The sequence below is a fragment of the Oncorhynchus kisutch genome, linkage group LG14 (genome assembly GCF_002021735.2).
Source record: "Oncorhynchus kisutch isolate 150728-3 linkage group LG14, Okis_V2, whole genome shotgun sequence".
Classification (NCBI taxonomy): Eukaryota; Metazoa; Chordata; class Actinopteri; order Salmoniformes; family Salmonidae; genus Oncorhynchus; species Oncorhynchus kisutch.
The window spans coordinates 53,815,777-53,835,693 of NC_034187.2; the positions used below are offsets into that span (position 1 = coordinate 53,815,777).

Below are 19,917 nucleotides of genomic sequence, written 5' to 3' on the forward strand. Positions count from 1 at the left end.
CCACTTTTCACAAGGAGAGCTGGGGAAACTTAATGAATATTAGCCCAGAACCAGTGATTATCTAACATCATTAGTTTGTTATTTACCACCACACACACTACCCGTTAAGTTTTCTAATGTACATTTTTATTCCAAAATAGTGCTAAACAAAAAATGATCAAATGTAAACTTTAATACACGTCCCCCAGTTAGACCACCATGCATCTCTGGCAACCAATTAAGACTAACTTAATTTTCTGTGGTAGTACATTAACTGGGTAAAATCGGGGTTTTAAAAATCATAAATTGTGCATTAGATTCATCAGCAGGATGGTATTGATATGATAGGAATGATCAGTGCAATAGTTGTGCCCATGTCAACTTGAGTGTCAGAGCGTAGGTAGCTAGGTGTATTTAGCGCAGGTAAGGCACTAGTTTGGCATTGAACCACTCCCTGGTGAACTGGAGGTGATCTCCTTCTGTACCCAGGAAATCCAGCTTTCCAGCTGCATCCATCGCTGCCAGTCCCAGACGATCCTGAAAATAAATTCCACGTATCAATATCACATTACAATATGAGTCGAAAACATGAAAATAATCTACATGACAAAGTATGTGGACACCTGCTTGTCATACATCTCATTCCAAAGTTATGGGCATTAATATGGAGTTTGTCCCCACTTCTGGGAAGGCTTTCTGCTAGATGTTGGAACATTGCTGAAGGGGACTCCATTTGGTCACGAGCATTAGTGAGGTTGGGCGATTAGGCCAGGTCCGCAGTCGGCGTTCCAATTCATCCCAAAGGTGTTCGATGGGGTTGAGGTCAGGGCTCTGTGCAGCCAGTCAAGTTCTTCCACACCAATCTCAACAAACCATTTCTGTATGGACCTCACTTTCTGCATGGGGGCATTGTCATGCAGAAACAGGAGAGGTTCTTCCCCAAACTGTTGCCACAAAGTTGGAAGCACAGAATCGTCTAGAATGTCATTGCATGCTGTAGCGTTACGATTTCCATTCACTGGAACTAAGGGGCCTAGCTCGAACCATGAAAAACAGCCCCAGACCAATATTCCTCCTCCACCAAACTTTACAGTTGGCACTATGCATTGGGGCAGGTAGTTTGCTCCTGGCATCCGCCAAACCCAGATTTGTCCATCGGAGTGCCAGATGGTGAAGCATGATTCATCACTCCAGAGAATGCGTTTTCATTACTCCAGCCGACGCTTGGCATTGCGCATGGTGATTTTAGGCTTGTGTGAGGCTGCTCAGCCATGGAAACCCATTTCATGAAGCTCTCGACAAACAGTTATTGTGCTGATGTTGCTTCCAGGGCAGTTTGGAATTCTGTAGCGAGTGTTGCAACCGAGGACAGACTATTGTTACACGGTACGTGCTTCAGCACTTGGCGGTCCTGTTCTGTGAACTTGTGTGGCCTACCACTTCGCGGCTGAACTGTTGTTGCTCCTAGATGTTTCCACTTCACAATAACAGCACTTACAGTTGACTGGGGCAGCTCTAGCAGGGCAGAAATGTGACGCCCTGACTTGGTAGAAAGGTGACATCCTATGACAGTGCCACGTTGAAAGTAACTGAGCTCTTTAGGAAGGCCATTCTACTGCCAGTGTTTGTCTATGGAGATTGCATGGCGGTGTGCTTTATTTATTTTTTGTGTCAGCAACGGTTGTGACTGAAATAGCCAAAACCATTAATTTGAAGGGCTGTCCACATACTTTTGTATATACTGTATAGTGTACATGTCTGTGTTTGAAGATGACTAAACATGATGGGGGTTTTACCTCTTTATAGAGAACACTCTCCTGAAGCGTCTCGGTCTCTTTTGCCTGACCCGTTTTGAGAAAACCAAACCACTATAACAAATAGATTGCATACAAAATACATATTGCCTATTAGCATCAGTAATTACAGTGTAGGAGGAGGACAGTACAGCAAGAGAGGTTGTCACAATGTGTCCAGTATTTACCTCAGTGTCAGCTGGATCCACAACACTGTCCTGCAAGAACTTGACCATCACAAACTTGTCCAGCAGCTGGAGGTTCTTCTTGTAAGTCTCGTTCACCACCTATGGGGTGAAAGGCCGCAGATAAATGGAATGGAATTGGAATACAGCGATGGAGAGTTCTCAGGAGAATATTGAATATAAACAGCACTGTATGGAGCAATCAAATAATGTCTGATTCTGAAAATATATACTAATACCATACTAGAGCCATACTAACCCGCTCCTGGTTGATATCAGCCAGGAAGAGGCTGTGTTTTTTGTACAGGTCGTCGTTCAGTGGATCGTGCCAGTACTGTGCCTGCACCAAGCTGATAAAGACAAGGATTCCAAATGACTCACTGGATAACAACCACACAATACACAAAGCCCTTTCTCTTTGTACCTCGTCTCAAAACGTACAGTAACTATGTCATAACATACTGTTGATCTGGACATTGCTGATTTGTCTCAAACATAATAATTCAACTCTGAATGAGTTGAAATATAGTCTACACTCGCTGTTTTTGAGTTGTAAATAAATTCTACACACTGTTTTTGAGTTGTAAATAAATTCTACACTCACTGTTTTTGCACAATATCGGTATAGGCTCCTGAGTTGAGTTTCTTGCGAATCCAGTCACAGATATGGGAGCTCTCTCCAGGGCATTTAGGGAGACCATACACCCCTGTGAATGTGGAGAATGGGATCATTTCAAAACTGTCAGGAAGTGAATGGAAGACAATGAAAAGAGACAAGGCAAGGGATGTCACTGTTGCCATGGTGCCGTTACCTTGTTGTTGTCCTCCAACAGAGATCAGGGTTTTCATTGGAGGAGATGGACAGCGCTGCGCCACTGCCCTCCTGGGGGGGGGGGGTTACAGAATTACAGAACTGAGAATTACAGCTTCTTGTCTCATGTATAAAGTACTTTTACCAGGGATGGGCAACTCTGCAGGCTTTTGTTCCACCTCAGCTCTAAGACACCTGATTGAACTACATTGGTTGAATAAGTGTGCAAGTGTTGGGCTGGAATCGGCACATACTGCAGCTCTAATTCATTTTTTTTTAAATATTAAAAAACGTTCAAAAAGCATCCTGAGAGGCTTTGTGAGTACAGACCCAGAGACACTACTTACAGGAACTGTCCTCCCTGGGAGAAGCCCATGGCATTGTAGCCATCCTTCAGTTTGGGATCCTGGGCCAGCTGGCTGCACACCATGGACACCTGCTCATTGACATCCATGAAGAAACCATTCTCTGTGTCCTGAGGGGTAGATATGAGGATGTTCATGTTGGGACAGTAACAGTGTTGACAAACAGAAACACCACATCTCAAAAAATAGGTCAAGGGTGAGTGATTTTAGCTTGCAAGGGCTCCAGCCACACAGTAGGGATAGGGGATACCTAGTCAGTTGCACAATTGAATGCATTCAACTGAAATGTGTCATCTGGATTTAACCTCTGAATCAGAGATGTGCGGGGGGGGGGGGGGGGGGGGTTATTACTTGCAGTAATACACCCAATTCTACTTATGAAATTCAATCAAAGCTTTCATTAGTAGAATCAGGCTTGGCTGGAGCAAAGGCAAAACATTCACACCGGTCACCTGTCCACCACAGATTGGAAAGTACCTGAATGTCAGTCTTGCCAATCATTAGTGACAGGACGTCAATTCCAGGGATGGTTTCCTCGACCATCTTCTTTATGGAGCCCATGCTGAGAGGGTTGCAACAGCTGTCTCCTATGTACACACCGAAACAAGAACCCAGATTCTCTATATGAAGAGCTTCATTCCAAAATGCTATTTTCAGAAATGTTGATAAGTTTGGTTTTGTTGTTTCAAGAAATTATAAAAGAGATTTGTGTGTTTTTTCACTATCATTGCACGGTGTTGTTCAATGACAGTTACATATCCACCTCACTCTCAGAAAAATAAGTAGTACTAGGATTTACACAGTAAAATGTAACAAATAACTCAAAACAAATTGATAAAGAACTGATACATTTGTGACATGTTTAAAAAATATATTTAGGTGTTATTCAATACAGCAATATGAGCCTGTATGTAAAACATTTACATTTGACATTTGAGTCATTTAGCAGATGCTCTTATCCAGAGCCACTTACAGTAAGTGCATTCATCTTAAGATAGCTAGGTGAGACAACCACATATCACAGTCAAATTACAGGATACGAACAGTCCATTCCAGCTAAACAACACATATAAAGCATTTTGCAACAAAATAATAATAATAATAATAATGAATCCAATAATCTGACAACTCAAAAGCAAATAATTTCTGATGAAAAAACTGAATGTGAAAAATTGATTGATATAGAGTTTTGGGTGTAAAAAAAAACTATTCATATACACTAACTGCCATATCATGACTTATCTAAGTGACACATGCAAATATAGGAAGTGGCCATCAGTTCCTTGTTTTGCTACTCTGCCAATCTTAGAAACCCCACTGCTGTATGTGAAACATGATGTTGTTGCATTATGCATCTCAAGTGCTTACCCATTCCGTGCCACAGAACCAATGGGAGGGTGGCATTGTCGGATCCATGTACTGGGTTTAGGGCAAGTAACAGTAATGGACCAGCCCCGAGGAGCATGCTAAGAAGTGTGGTCATCTTGAACCTTGAAATCAATGTAACGAAGAGGTCCAGGAAGTTAGTGAACAAACGATAAAACAGTGTGAGTGTGATGTTATTTGCTGGACATGTGTTCAAATATGTTATTTCAACAGCCTGGCCCTGCCACTTTGTTTTTTAAACTGGGTGATGGGGCTGTGGAAATGTATCTTCTCTCAGATGCATAGAGGTAGCAATGAATGCAAGGACTGCCAGATTATGCCTTTAAAGCTGCGATTCTTGTTTGGTAGGGGTTTTCCATGTTGTCAAATCATGAAATATGGCTGTGTGAGCTTCACAAGAACAAAACAAAGCCAGAATGAACAACAATTACCCATTTTCCCAAAAGGTCTGACTGAGTCTATGACATCTTTGCATATCATGGGGCTGCAGGTAGCCTAGTGGTTAGAGCGTTGGGCCAATAGCCGAAAGGTTGCTAGATCGAATCCCCGACAAGGTACAAATCTGTTGTTCTGCCCCTGAGCAAGGCAGTTAACCCACTGTTCCTAGGCCGTCATTGTAAATAAGAATTTGCCAAGTTATATATTTGTTAAACTAGCTACCTTACTTTCATAACAAACCAGTTAGCTAGGTTACTTTGCTACATTAGACACCAGCATAACTTGACAGTTGGCCTTATCTACATTTCTGTCTGGTCGTGTTTCACAGATAAAAACGAAAACTACACAATAAACTGCTACTTACTGTTCAGGAATGGCCACCACTGAGCGCAATAACTTGTCACATTGCAACCAGGAAGGAACGATTTCCAACTCATACGGAGCAGCTTGTTGCGCAATGTGTAAACTAGCTGCGTGTATCTTGTGCTGTAGACTTAAGTGCAAATTAATATATACAGTCATTGGTGCAAATTCATAATCGCGTCACCGAAGAAAATTACGTTTTTGGTCATGTGACTACCGGTTTCTCCGAATCGTAAACACGCATATAGATTTTGCACATTGATTTTTGACTCTATCCATGTGTAATGGGAATTTCATGGTGAATTAAAAAGTAGAGCAGTCGTTGATCACAAAATAATTTTGGTTTAGTTACAAATTGCAACATGGAGAAGCCTCCGGCACAGAAGCAGAGAAATTGTCTAACATGCCTCTTGGAGACAGGCCCTTTATATTCTAATCCGACAGTACCAAATGTTCTCTAAACATCATCCCGAGAGGCTTGTACGACGTCAAAACAAAAGACAGTGACTTTGCCAGCTGCTACAGAATCATACAGTGTGCATAATGTCATCAATACAATAAGAAGCAATGTGTCCTCAGTCCTTGTACCTTCAGGAGCTCTGGTGTCAATCACTATCAAACGATATGAGAAGAATCCATAACATTCAGTCACAAATCTAGTGACCATCAACTTATGAACAAATGTGTCACAAATAGAACATTGGTAATCATCATGATGAATTGCATCTTTGAGGACATTCTAGTTTTCTGAATATTACAGAAAAGGAAAACCATAAATATGCTAAGCATTGTGTTAATCACTCCAACCTGAATAAAAACTTTATTCACCTTAAATTTCACCTACACCATGTCAAGAGGTATTACATTACCTCATTCTATTCCACCCCCCTCATCAGCTGACCTGCTTAACATACATTCTCTGTTCCTCCAATGGTAACCTGGGAAAGTTTGGTTTGTCTGCCCATACACTAGGTTCACATCTGCTTTTGGTCAGTCTGCACAATCACAGTTAGAGTGGAGGAGAGGCCAAGTCTACTACTTTATTTCATTTAGTGGAAAGACCTATCATCTGAGATCAGATGTACTGTGTACTATTTGTCCAGCACTAAAAGAAGTAGCTATGAAAAATCATTGAAATCATGCGTCTGTGACTGACTTTACGTAGGCCATTACTCACAGTCTGGTATTTGTTTCCTGTCTTGTTTTTTTTCTGCAGGGTCAACGTGGGATAATCCACACCACCAGCTAGTGTAAAACTATTTGGAGCATCATCATCCCCATCATCATCATCTGAAGAAGAAGAATGTATATATGATGCTCTCCAGTCCGACGATCTAGGTCTAGAACCTCAATAACCGCAAGTGAATAACTACCTGGTCCATCCTTTCCAATTTGTGGTAATTGTTCAAACCTTTTTATCTATCTAAACGTTCCTCGATATAAAGAGCAAAGCATAATGTTATATACATGTCTATGTCGGATCTCTTTGACTTGTCAGGTGTTTTGTCAATGTTGCACAATCTCCTACGGATTTCTATAAAGTCAGTAAATTGTTGTCGTCTGGCTATTGTAGCTAAGGAACTAAATACTTTTGTCTTGGCATGCTCGGCCAATTATATTGAACACCGTGAGGACCATTGACCTGCCTAGTCATGGTCATTCTCATATCCAAATCAAATCAAATTTGATTGCTCACATACACATATTTAACAGATGTTATTGCGGGTGTAGCGAAATGCTTGTCCAGCCTGTATCTGTAGTCTTAACCCGTCTGTGTGTATGTGTGTGTGCGCACGTGCATGAGGCTGAATGTCTAGCAATTGCTCATGCTGACTCTTGCCGTTTCTCTATCTAGCAGATTTTCTTAGAACACTATGGTTAGGTGACCTCAGATCACCCTCACTTCATTCCCCTCTCTGGCCGTCACCTGACTGGTGGTTGCAATGGCTTTGCAAAATGGATACTCCATCGACTCCTCCCCACTCGACGAGAGTGGAGATACTACACCCCTACTTAAAAAAGAAGTGGTGGATGTTGATGATTCAGGTGTCTTAACTTGTTTTGGTTGCTCTTTTGCGTGGTCAGCACTCAGCAGCATGAATGTGCTAGTCGTGCTTCATTATGTTACTTCATTATGTAATGCTAACCTTCTGATTGTTGAATGAAGTCATATCAAGTGTTTTGTCAGTATGGGGCATTGATGTCAGTGGGGACTAAGTGAATATTTGACCTACGTGGAAGATCGGATTCGCCCCTATGATTTTGCTTATTACATCATAACTAACAGTGTGCTAGTGAATTATGTCATTTAAGTGTCATGTACTCCTCGTTAGCTAGAGTAGATTTACTACTAGCACTGTCTAAGTCATCTTGAAGTGTCATCTTCAGTCATCTTTTAAGTGTTTTCAGATAGACGGTGAGGTGTGATTGGGCACATGTTGTCGTCGTGTCTAACAGTACCTCCACAATGTTGCTCTGCACGCTGCAATCTGGCCATCATGATGTTCTTTGGATTCTCCGTCGTCTACGGTCTCCGTGTCAATCTAAGTGTTGCCATGGTCGCCATGGTCAATGGGACCAAAAGCCAACCATCTCTCAACAGCTCAGGTGGCCATGAGTGCCCAGTTTCCTCCCACGGCAATGGCAGCCAAACCCCAGACCAACCAGATGGGGTAAGTACCAGCTCTTCCAAAGTATCAACTAGACTTATAGTAGTATACTCTACATGCATATTATATCATATATTATAAACTGGGTGGTTCGAGACCTGAATGTTGATTGGCTGACAGCCGTGGTATATCAGACCGTATACCAATGGTATGGCAAAACACTTATTTGACTTATCTGGTTATGTTGGTAACCAGTTTATAATAGCAATAAGGCACCTCGGAGGTTTGTGATATATGGCCAATATACCACAGCTAAAGGCTGTGTCCAGGCACTCCTCGTTGTGTTGCGCATAAGAACAGCCCATAGCCGTAGTATATTGGCCATATACCACCCCTAAGTGGAGGCTCGCTGGGCTCCCCCTCTAGAGAGGTCTCGGCTTATGACCCTTTCGGGGTCAGGGGCCAACTTTGGGGCTTTTGTAGCCCTGCCCCTCACTGGCTTCATCCGTCACAGTCTGGGCTGGCCAGCTGTCTTCTACATGTTTGGTGAGAGTTGGATAGCAATTACACCCCTCAAACCTATACATTCATTACACCCCTCAAACCTATACATTCATTACACCCCTCAAACATAAACATTCATTACACCCCTCAAACCTATACATTCATTACACCCCTCAAACCTAAACATTCATTACACCCCTCAAACCTATACATTCATTACACCCCTCAAACCTATACATTCATTACACCCCTCAAACCTAAACATTCATTACACCCCTCAAACATAAACATTCATTACACCCCTCAAACCTATACATTCATTACACCCCTCAAACCTAAACATTCATTACACCCCTCAAACCTAAACATTCATTACACCCCTCAAACCTATACATTCATTACACCCCTCAAACCTATACATTCATTACACCCCTCAAACCTATACATTCATTACACCCCTCAAACCTAAACATTCATTACACCCCTCAAACCTATACATTCATTACACCCCTCAAACATAAACATTCATTACACCCCTCAAACAAAAACATTCATTACACCCCTCAAACATATACATTCCCCCTACACACACCATATCTGCATGTCTCTGCATACCCACATTTTCAGCTCTTATTTTGTTCTCCTGTGAAGTTTTCACACACATAATACCTTCCAATTTTATTTTTTATCATTCACAATTCTTCTCTGCACACTCTCTTGTTCAGCACAAACACTGTACCTGCACAACCTTTTGCTTTGTGAAGATGTCAACAGAATCAGGCTTTTCTCTCACTCCGTCCCTCTGTCTCTCTCTCTCTGTCCCTCTTTCTCTCATCACCAGGGGGTGCTGGTTGCATTTGGGCAGTGTTCTGGTTCATTCTGGTGTCGGACCAGCCTGGCACTCATCCACGAATCAGCACAAGAGAAAAAGATTACATCATCAACTCCATAGGAAAAGGGGTAACAACAGTCTATCTGTGGTGTCCTTTATGGCCCTTTGTCATACATTTTGTAAACCGGTTCACAGTCAATCCACTTCCTCTCAACTCATTTCAATTTAATTCAAGGGGCTTTATTGGCATGGGAAACATATGTTAACATTGCCAAAGCAATGAAGTAAACTATAAAAATGAACAGTAAACATTACACTCACAGAAGTTCCAAAAGAATAAAGACATTACAAATGTTGTATTATGTACTGTATATATACAGTGTTGTAACGATGTGCAAATGGTTAAAGTACAAAAGGGAAAATAAATAAACAGATATATGGGTTGTATTTACATTGGTGTTTGTTCTTTGCTAATTGCCCTTTTCTTGTGGCAACAGGTCACAAATATTGCTGCTGTGATGGCACACTGTGATATTTCACCCAGTAGATATGAGAGTTTATCAAAATTGGGTTTGTTTTCAAATTCTTTGTGGATCTGTGTAATCTGAGGGAAATATGTGTCTCTAATATGGTCATACATTTGGCAAGAGGTTAGGAAGTGCAGCTCAGTTTCCACCTCATTTTGTGGGCAGTGTGCACATAGCGTGTCTTCTCTTGAGAGCCAGGTCTGCCTACGGCAGCCTTTCTCAATAGCAAGGCTATGCTAACTGAGTCTGTACATAGTCAAACTTTACCTTAAGTTTGTGCACGGTGCACGGTGTTTCCTCCGACACATTGGTGCGGCTGGCTTCCGGGTTGGATGCGCGCTGTGTTAAGAAGCAGTGCGGCTTGGTCGGGTTGTCTATCGAAGGACGCATGACTTTCAACCTTCATCTCTCCCGAGCCCGTACAGGAGTTGTAGCGATGAGACAAGATAGTAGCTACTAACAATTGGATACCATTAAATTGGGGAGAAAAAAGGGGTAAAATTCAACAAACAAAAAAGTTTGGGTCAGTCACAGTGGTCAGGTATTCTGCCACTGTGTATCAAATCAAATGTATTTTTCAGCTGATATCTCAAAGTGCTGTACAGAAACCCAGCCTAAAACCCCAGGTGTAGAAACACGGTGGCTAGGAAAAACTCCCTAGAAAGGCCAAAACCTAGGAAGAAACCGAGAGAGGAACCAGGCTATGAGGGGTGGCTAGTCCAGAACAGAACAGAACATGGCCAAGATGTTCACATTTTCATGGTAAAATAATAATTATCACAGTAGTTGTCAAGGGTGCAGCAAGTCAGCACCTCAGGAGTAAATGTCAGTTGGCTTTTCATAGCCGATCATTAAGAGTATCTCTACCGCTCCTGCTGTCTCTAGAGAGGTAGCACGTCCGGTGAACAGGTCAGGGTTCCATAGCCGCAGGCAGAACAGTTGAAACTGGAGCAGCAGCACGGCCAGATGGACTGGGGACAGCAAAGAGTCATCATGCCAGGTAGTCCTGAGGCATGATCCAAGGGCTCAGGTCCTCCGAGAGAAAGAGAGAATTCTCTGTTTGGGCCAAATACCATTCTAGTTTGCTCTGTTTTTTTGTTCATTCTTTCAAATGTGTCAAGTAATTAGCTTTTTGTTTTCTCATGATTTGGTTGAGTTTAATTGTGTTGATGTCCTGGGGCTCTGTGGGGTCTGTTTGTGTTTGTGAACAGAGCCTCAGGACCAGCTTGCTTAGGGGACTCTTCTCCAGGTTCATCTCTCTGTAGGTGATGGCTTTGTTATGGAAGTTTTGGGAATCGCTTCCTTTTAGGTGGTTGTAGAATTTAACGGCTCTTTTCTGGATTTTGATCATTAGCGGGTATCGGCCTAATTCCGCTCTGCATGCATTATTTGATGTTTTACGTTGTACACTGAGGATATTTTTGCAGAATTCTGCATGCAGTCTCAATTTGGTGTTTGTCCCATTTTGTTAATTCTTGGTTGGTGAGGGACCCCAGACCTCACAACCATAAAGGGCATTGGGTTCTATAACTGATTCAAGTATTTTTAGCCAGCTCCTAATTGGTATAGAAATTTGATGTTCCTTTTTATGGCATAAAATGCACTTCTTGCCTTGTCTCTCAGATTGTTCACAGCTTTGTGGAAGATACATGTGGCGTTGATGTTTAGGACAAGGAATGTATCGTTTTTTGTGTGCTCTAGGGCAATGGTGTCTAGATGGAATTTGTATTTGTGGTCCTGGTGACTGGACCTTTTTTGGAACACCATTATTTTGGTCTTACTGATAATTACTGTCATGGCCCAGGTCTGGCAGAATCTGTGCAGAATATCTAGGTGCTGCTGTAGGCCCTCCTTGGTTGGTGACAGAAGCACTAGATCATCAGCAAACAGTAGACATTTGACTTCAGATTCTAGTAGGGTGAGGCCGAGTGCTGCAGACTGTTCAAGTGCCCTCGCCAATTCGTTGATATATATGTTGAAGAGGGTGGGGCTTAAGCTGCATCCCTGTCTCACCCCATGGCCCTGTGGGAAGAAATGTGTGTGATTTTTGCCTATTTGAACTGCACACTTGTTGTTTGTATATATGGATTTTATAATCTCATATGTTTTTCCCCCAACACCACTTTCCATCAATTTGTATAGCAGACTCTCATGCCAAATTGAGTCGAAAGCTTTTTTGAAATCAACAAAGCATGAGAAGACTTTGCCTTTGTTTCGGTTGATTTGTTTGTCAATTATGGTGTGGAGGATGTATACATGGTCTGTCATACGATCATTTGGTAAAAAGCCAATTTGACATTTGCTCAGTACAATGTTTTCACTGAGGAAATGTACGAGTCTGCTGTTAATGATAAAGCAGAGGATTTTCCCAAGGTTGCTGTTGACGCATATCCCACAGTAGTTATTGGGGTCAAATTTGTCTCCACTTTTGTGGATTGGGGTGATAAGTCCTTGGTTCCAAATATTGGGGAAGATGCTAGAGCTGAGGATGATGTTAAAGAGTTTTAGTACAGCCAATTGGATTTTGTTGTCTGTATATTTGATCATTTCATTTAGGATACCATCAACACCACAGGCCTTTTTGGGTTGAAGGGTTTTTATTTTGTCCTGTAGTTCATTCAAGGTAATTGGAGAATCCAGTGTGTTCTGGTCTTTAATAGTTGATTCTAAGATTTGTATTTGATCATGTATATGTTTTTGCTGTTTGTTCTTTGTTATAGAGCCAAAAAGGATGGATTCTTCAAATACATTGAGCTGATTTCTGACGTGCTGTTCCTTCTTTATCCGAAGTGTATTTCTGTATTGTTTTAATGATTCACCATAGTGAAGGCGTAGACTCAGGTTTTCTGGGTCTTTATGTTTTTGGTTGAACAGGTTTCTCAATGTCTTTCTTAGGTTTTTGCATTCTTCATCAAACCTTTTGTCATTGTTGTTAATTTTCTTCGATTTTCTGCTTGAAATGTTTAGATTTGATAGGGTAGCTGAGAGGCCAAATATACTGTTAAGATTTTCTACTGCCAGGTTTACACCTTCACTATTACAGTGGAACGTTTTGTCCAGGAAGTTGTCTAAAAGGGATTGAATTTGTTGTTGCCTAATTGATTTTTGGTAGGTTTTCACGCTACATTCCTTCCATCTATAGCATTTCTTATTATTACTCAGTTCCTTTGGCTTTGATGCCTCATGATTGACTATTGCTCTGTTCAAGTAGACTGTAATTTTGTTGTGATCTGATAGGTGTGTCAGTGGGCTGACTGTGAACGCTCTGAGAGACTCTGGGTTGAGGTCAGTGATAAAGTAGTCTACAGTACTACTGCCAAGAGATGAGCTATAGGTGTACCATAGGAGTCCCCTCGAAGCCTACCATTGACTATGTACATACCCAGCATGCGACAGAGCTGCAGGAGTTGTGGCCCGTTTTTGTTGGTTATGTTGTCATAGTTGTGCCTAGGGGGGCATATGGGGGAGGGAATGCTGTCACCTCCAGGCAGGTGTTTGTCCCCCTGTGTGCTGAGGGTGTCAGGTTCTTGTCCGGTTCTGGCATTTAGGTTGCCACAGACTAGTGCATGTCCCTGGGCCTGGAAATGATTGATTTCCCCCTCCAGGATGGAGAAGCTGTCTTCATTAAAATATGGGGATTCTAGTGGGGGGGATATACTGTAGGTAGCACACAGGAGGATATTTTTCTCTGTTAAGATCATTTCCTTTTGAATTTCTAGCCAAATGTAAAATTTTCCTGTTTTGACTAATTTAATGGAGTGAGTTAGGTCTGCTCTATCCCAAATTAGCATACCCCCTCTCTCTATCTTTCTCTCTTCTCTCTCTCTCTCTCGCTCTCTCTCTGGCTCCTAACCCAGGGTGGTGCCCATGGCTGGTCAGTGCCTTTGTTGCCCATGATGCTCTCTGTTCCCCTGTGGGCCATCATAGTGTCTCAGATGTGTGCCAACTGGGGTAACTGCATTCTGCTCACATCACTACCCACCTACATGGACACGGTGCTTCACTTTGACCTCCGACAGGTGAGACCCAAAGAAATCATATATTAAGTCATACATCATTGATATATATGGACATATGATTTCTATGGATGACGCCTTAAGAGGAGAGCGAGAGTGTGAGATGCTCAATTCCAGAGTGCTGTAAAGGCCAGATAGGTATAATAAATATGGTAAGAGCTCCACCTGGTGGTATCAGGCTCTGTAGGCATGTGGTAGGACTAGAGAATGACTAAGATATCACGGTGTACAGGGATAGAACAGGAGTCTCGAGACTTGAATTGTGTTGGGTTGTAACCTAGGCCTATACCGTTCTGCTGTAGCATTGCTGTAATAAAACATTGGTGAAAGTGATGCCATGTTATCGGGATATTTTATTCCTGCAATGCAGTTGCAATCCTTTCTGTTGTTGTTTTTGTTGTCGGTTAATATTGTCTATTTCTTTCTGACTGTCAATATAGAATGCCTTTCTCTCAGCTCTGCCCTATCTGGGTGGCTGGGCCTTCTCAGTGATATCAGGTGTAGTAGCAGACAGCCTCCTGGAGAAGGAGCTGTTGAGTGTCACAGCGGTCCGCAAGATCTTCACTATCACAGGCAAGGAGGGGACTTTTATTTTGAAAGGAACTGGTCTCGGTTACTTATGGACTTTACCAGATGTTTGATTGATTGACTGGTTAAACATGCAACAGTTCTTTCGGGATTCTTTGGATGCTATTTCATGCAGCGGATATTTTAGTCTGTAGTAATATGTTTTGTAACAAAATATGAACTAATTGAGTATTACATTTGAGTTATTTAGAAGACGCTCTTATCCAGACCGACTTACAGTTAGACTATCACGTAAACTGTGTACTATGTTAATTGTGTGGATGGCCATACCTATGTGTTTCTGTTAAATGCAGCGTTTGTACATTGACCGTGTATATTGACGTCACAGGAGGCTACCGAGGGGAGAACGGCTCATAATAATGGCCAGAACCGAACAAATGGAATGGCATCAAACACCTGGAAACCATGTAGTATTTGAGCTCGTTCTACTAATTGCCATAAGCCCGTTCTCCCCAATTAAGGACACATCAACCTCCTGTGATTGATGCATATTGTTGACCCCTCCTCCCCCAGGTCTGCTGCTGCCTGCAGCGTTCCTGGTTGCTGTGGGCTACTCCGGCTGCAGTGGTGTGTTGGCAGTGACCTTCCTCACCCTCTCTTCAACTGCAGGAGGCACCAGTGCAGCCGGGGTCTTCATCAATCAGATAGACATTGCTCCACGGTGGGTGTTTAATCGATTTGAGAGGTCGTCACTTCACTTGTTTCTCTTCACTTCTCTCCCTTACTCACCCGTCTTTTCTGGCAAAATTTGGACCTTTACTGAACTTTCTCTCTCTTCCGCTCATTCTATCACACTCAACGTCACTGAGGACTGAAGAAGTCACTCACATACTCACTGCTTTTTCACTGCTTTTGGATTTTGGGATGTTTTTGAACCTCTATTTTTCTCTCTCTCTCTTCCTCAGGTATGCGGGAGTGCTTTTTGGAATCACCAACACTTTCGGGACTATCCCAGGTGTGGTCGCTCCAATCATCACGGGTTACCTCACCAAAGATGTAAGCTTTCTGGTGACATTTCCTTCATAATCAAATGCATTCATTCTGTACTACTATTAGAAATGATTTAATATTTGTAATATATCTACTTAAATACTGTAAAAAAAGTATTAGACCATGGCTGCGTTGACACAGGCAGCACAATTCTGATAGTTTAAAAAAATTATTGGTATTTTGACCAAACAGATGAGCTCTGGAAAAGAGCTGATGTGAAAAGAGCTGATGTGATTGGTCAAAAGACCAATTAGTGGAAGAAACATCAGAATTGGGCTGCTTGATGCGAGGAGTATGCAATTGAGATCTTCCCAATGGCTAATTTCTAAAAGTTACTGCACTCTTGAAGACTGTTATACATATGACTATGACCCATGTCCCCCCCCCTCCCTCCTGGAACAGCAATCCCTGGCGGGATGGAGGAGTGTGTTCTGTCTGTCGGCCGGGATCAGTGCCGTAGAAGCTTTCATCTTCACCTTGTTTGGGTCCGGGGAGGTCCAGAAATGGGCCCTGGTAGAGGTGGATCAGGAGCAGGCAGAAACAAAGAGAGACAGGTTCATCCCTATACATGACAGATAAGACCTAAAGCAGGGTTCCCCAACTGATGGCCCACGGTGGTTTTATTTTGCCCCCCATGTTTTCTGAGCAAAAAAATGTATAAAACAATATTATTCTTTATTTTAAAAATTTTCATTGTTGGTCATAAAAACACCAGGAAATCAGCTCCGTGTCATTTTAATTTGGGAATTCTGTTCCCAAGTATTTCTGCACATAATAGAGAGGCAAGTGATCATATACAAATGTAAGCTTCGTTGGAAATTATGTTTAAGTCTGTTTGGGCTTCTTGCGGTCAATTTGCAGTCGACAAATGATTTAAAATGATGTTCCGGCCCCCTGACCATCCACTCAATAAAAGACAATGTCCCTACGCTGAATCTAGTTGATGATCCCTGTAAGATATAAACTGACCTCAGGTTCACTCACCATCAGGTGGTTTTAAAAAGGATGGGCCAGTGCATTCTCTTAGTACACTGTGTTGGGAATGGGACCCTTTATCAAATGCGGTATTCATGAGAGGATAAGGGACTTTTCCAAATGCCTTTTTTATTGTTTACAACTATCTGTTTCTGACCATGTTTTGTATTTACAGTTGAAGTCGGAAGTTTACATACACATTAGCCAAATACATTTAAACTCAGTTTTTCACAATTCCTGACATTTAATCCTAGTAAAAATTCCCTGTCTTAGGTCAGTTAGGATCACCACTTTATTTTAAGAATGTGAAATGTCAGAATAAAATTAGAGAATGATTTATTTCAGCTTAAAAAAAAATCTAAGTTGACATACACTCAATTAGTATTCGGTAGCATTGCCTTTAAATTGTTTAACTTGGTTCAAATGTTTCAAGTAGCCTTCCACTGTCACGTTGTGACCTTAGTTCTTTTATTGTCTTTGTTTTAGTATGGTCAGGGCGTGAGTTGGGTGGATTGTCTATGTTCGTTTTTCTATGATTGGGGATTGCTGTGTTCGGTCTGGTATGGTTCTCAATCAGAGGCAGCTGTCAATCGTTGTCCCTGATTGAGAATCATACTTAGGTAGCCTGGTTTCACTTTTGAGTAGTGGGTGTTTATTTTCCGTGTTAGTGCCACATGGGACTGTTTCGTTTTAATTTTGTGTAGTGTTCAGTTGTTCCATAAAAAATATGACGAACACTTACCGTGCTGCGTTTTGGTCCTCTTCCCCTTCACCTCATTCCAAAGACGAACGTTACATCCACAAGCTTCTCACAATAAGTTGGGTGAATTTTGACCCATTCCTCCTGACAAATCTGGTGAAACTGAGTCAGGTTTGTAGGCCTCCTTGCTCGCACACGCTTTTTCAGTTCTGCTCACAAATTTTCTATAGGATTGAGGTCAGGGCTTTGTGATGGCCACTCCAATACCTTGACTTTGTTGTCCTTAAGCCATTTTGCCACACCTTTGGAAGTATGCTTGGGGTCATTGTCCATTTGGAAGACCCATTTGCGACCAAGCTTTAACTTCCTGACTGATGTCTTGATGTTGCTTCAATATATCCACATAATTGTCCTACCTCATGATGCCATCTATTTTGTGAAGTGCACCAGTCCCTCCTGCAGCAAAGCATCCCCACAACACGCATCTGCACAACATGACAACAAGTACCATCTTTGTCCCCATGTGCAATTGCAAACCGCAGTCTGGCTTTTTATATGGTGGTTTTGGAGCAGTGGCTTCTTCCTTGCTGAGCGGCCTTTGGGTTATGTCGATATAGGACTTGTTTTACTGTGGCTATAGATACTTTTGTACCTGTTTCCTCCAACATCTTCGCATGGTCCTTTGCTGTTGTTCTGGGATTGATTTGCACTTTTTGCACCAAAGTACGTTCATCTCTAGGAGACAGAACGCGTCTCCTGTCTGAGCGATATGACGGCTGCGTGGTCCCATGGGGTTTATACTTGCGTACTATAGTTTGTACAGATCAACGTGGTACCTTCAGGCGTTTGGAAATTGCTCCCAAGGATGAACCTGACTTGTGGAGGTCTACAATTTTTTGCTGATTTCTTTTGATTTTCCCATGATGTCAAGCAAAGAAGCACTGAGTTTGAAGGTAGGCCTTGAAATACATCCACAGGGACACCTCCAATTGACTCAAATGATGTCAATTAGCCTATCAGAAGTGTCTAAAGCCATGACATAATTTTCTGGAATTTTCCAAGCTGTTTAAAGGCACAGTCAACTTCGTGTATGTAAACTTCTGACCCGCTTGAATTGTGATACAGTGAATTATAAGTGAAACAATCTGTCTGTAAACAATTGTTGGAAACATTACTTGTGTCATGCACAAAGTAGATGTCCTCATCGACTTGCCAAAACTATAGTTTGTTAAGAAGAAATGTGTGGAGTGGTTGAAAACAAGTTTTAATGACTCCAACCAAAGTGTATGTAAACTTCCAACTTCAACTGTATATACAGGATTAATTGGTATGCCTTTTATACTCAAATCAAACAGCTTTACATTTGAGTTTGAGTTCATTTTTATCTTTAATCAACGTTTCAGTTAAAGTGTCGGTTTTAGCCAGCCGACACATTTTTTTATTGCAGTCCCTGGGCAGGTTATGAAAAACAATTCCAATAACAATACAGACAAACAATTAGCAGTGAGCACATGCAGAGAAACATCGAACAAGCAGCATGCAGACAGAGCAACAGCAAAAAAAACAACACAACAAAATCCATAAAATCAACTAAGTGTTTCCATACCTCACAAGAAACAGGCAACAGATAACATGGAAAGTGGCAGTACACAGCTAGGGATTGTTTTCACAAGTTTGATTGGCCTTTAGCCATGTCTTCATGTTTTTTGTAGAGGTGTGATAAGTGGTTTCAATTGTGTGTGTCTGATGGCAGTGTGCTCCAGACATGGGAAGCTCTCACAGAGAAAGCAGATTGACTAAATGTGCATTTCCTTAAGGGAACTATACAGTCACCTCTCATGGCAGACCTTGTGGATCTGTGGCAGAGGGTTTGGGTTTTCTGTTTGACAAGAGTACTAAGTGGGGCGGGGCCATTTAGAGTTTTGAATACAAGACATGTGTCGGTGTATTGCACAAGATTATCCCAACTCTGGAGCTCATGCTTTCTGAGAATGTAACAGTAATGGTGGCTATTGGGCCTGTTTGTTGACAGACTGAATGGGATTTTATGTTGTACAGCAAGCTTGGGCCCAACTAGTCTAGCAGTATGTTAAGTGGGGGAGGATTAATGATGGTACTAACCGTAAGTGGTATACTCCTCTACGGGATCAGTGTCCCTATACCGGGACGGTTATGCTAACGTACTCTAATGTGAATAGCATGACGTTTTAAGTAAGAGCAAACTTTCCAGAAAGCTTAAATTCTTGTTAATCTAGCTGCACTGTCCAATTTACAGTAGCTATTACAGTGAAAAAAGACCATGCTATTGTTTGAGGCTAGTGCACAACAACAAAAAACCTTTATCACGGCCACTGGTTTGATACATTCACCTCTGAAGGTAAATAATGTACTTCCATTCAGTAATCTTGCTCTGATTTGTCATCCTGAGGGTCCCAGACATAAAATGTAGCACTGTTTTGTTTGATCAAATCCATTTTTATATTCAAAATGTAGTAACTGGGTTCTACAGTTTGAACCCCTGCTTTCTCTGGCTCCACACCCACCCCGTCCGGCCATCTAGATGTGTGAAGGTTAGTGTATACACTAAAGATCCATCATGTATGACTTTCCTAGGAGTGTGTAAACTTACATTTTGTATTACCATATCATTGTTGTATGTTCTCTATAGTTATGTACTTTAAAATGTATCAATTGAACAATTCGGCACATTTGGGCAGACCTGATACAAAATATTGTCCAGTATTGCAATGCTTCACTGGATCAATCTGAAACTTTGCACAAACACTGCTGCCGTCTAGTGGCCAAAATCTAAACTGTGCCTAAACTGCAATATTATATTATGGTCTTTCTCTTGCA

The 19,917-nt window shown here is 41.8% G+C and overlaps 2 protein-coding genes across 5 annotated transcripts; one reads left to right on the forward strand and one right to left on the reverse strand.

Annotated features, from left to right (window-relative positions):
* Nucleotides 1-104: 104 nt before the first annotated feature.
* LOC109903683 (palmitoyl-protein thioesterase 1-like) lies at nucleotides 105-5,496 on the reverse strand. The gene is made up of 10 exons (XM_020500545.2): nucleotides 5,322-5,496; nucleotides 4,502-4,623; nucleotides 3,611-3,720; nucleotides 3,116-3,243; nucleotides 2,770-2,840; nucleotides 2,562-2,664; nucleotides 2,217-2,307; nucleotides 1,961-2,059; nucleotides 1,776-1,847; nucleotides 105-516 (listed from the first exon to the last, which is right to left on the reverse strand). The coding sequence occupies exons 1-10, from the start codon at nucleotides 5,477-5,479 to the stop codon at nucleotides 394-396; spliced, it is 1,077 nt and encodes a 358-aa protein (XP_020356134.2). The 5' UTR covers nucleotides 5,480-5,496; the 3' UTR covers nucleotides 105-393.
* LOC109904466 (sodium-dependent phosphate transport protein 1-like) lies at nucleotides 4,575-16,321 on the forward strand. 4 transcript variants are annotated; one of them, XR_004202921.1, is made up of 8 exons: nucleotides 4,575-4,680; nucleotides 6,537-6,717; nucleotides 7,176-7,992; nucleotides 9,275-9,393; nucleotides 13,650-13,811; nucleotides 14,249-15,057; nucleotides 15,302-15,392; nucleotides 15,789-16,321. XR_004202921.1 is itself a non-coding variant. In XM_031789308.1 (6 exons), exons 1-4 carry the CDS (start codon nucleotides 8,370-8,372, stop codon nucleotides 14,447-14,449), a joined length of 588 nt encoding a protein of 195 aa, XP_031645168.1. In that variant the 5' UTR covers nucleotides 8,057-8,369; the 3' UTR covers nucleotides 14,450-15,057; nucleotides 15,302-15,392; nucleotides 15,789-16,321. The 4 variants fall into 4 exon arrangements, 1 of the variants encoding a protein (XP_031645168.1); XR_004202922.1 differs by having other exon boundaries at nucleotides 7,179-7,992; XR_004202920.1 differs by having other exon boundaries at nucleotides 6,537-7,992.
* Nucleotides 16,322-19,917: the final 3,596 nt, after the last annotated feature.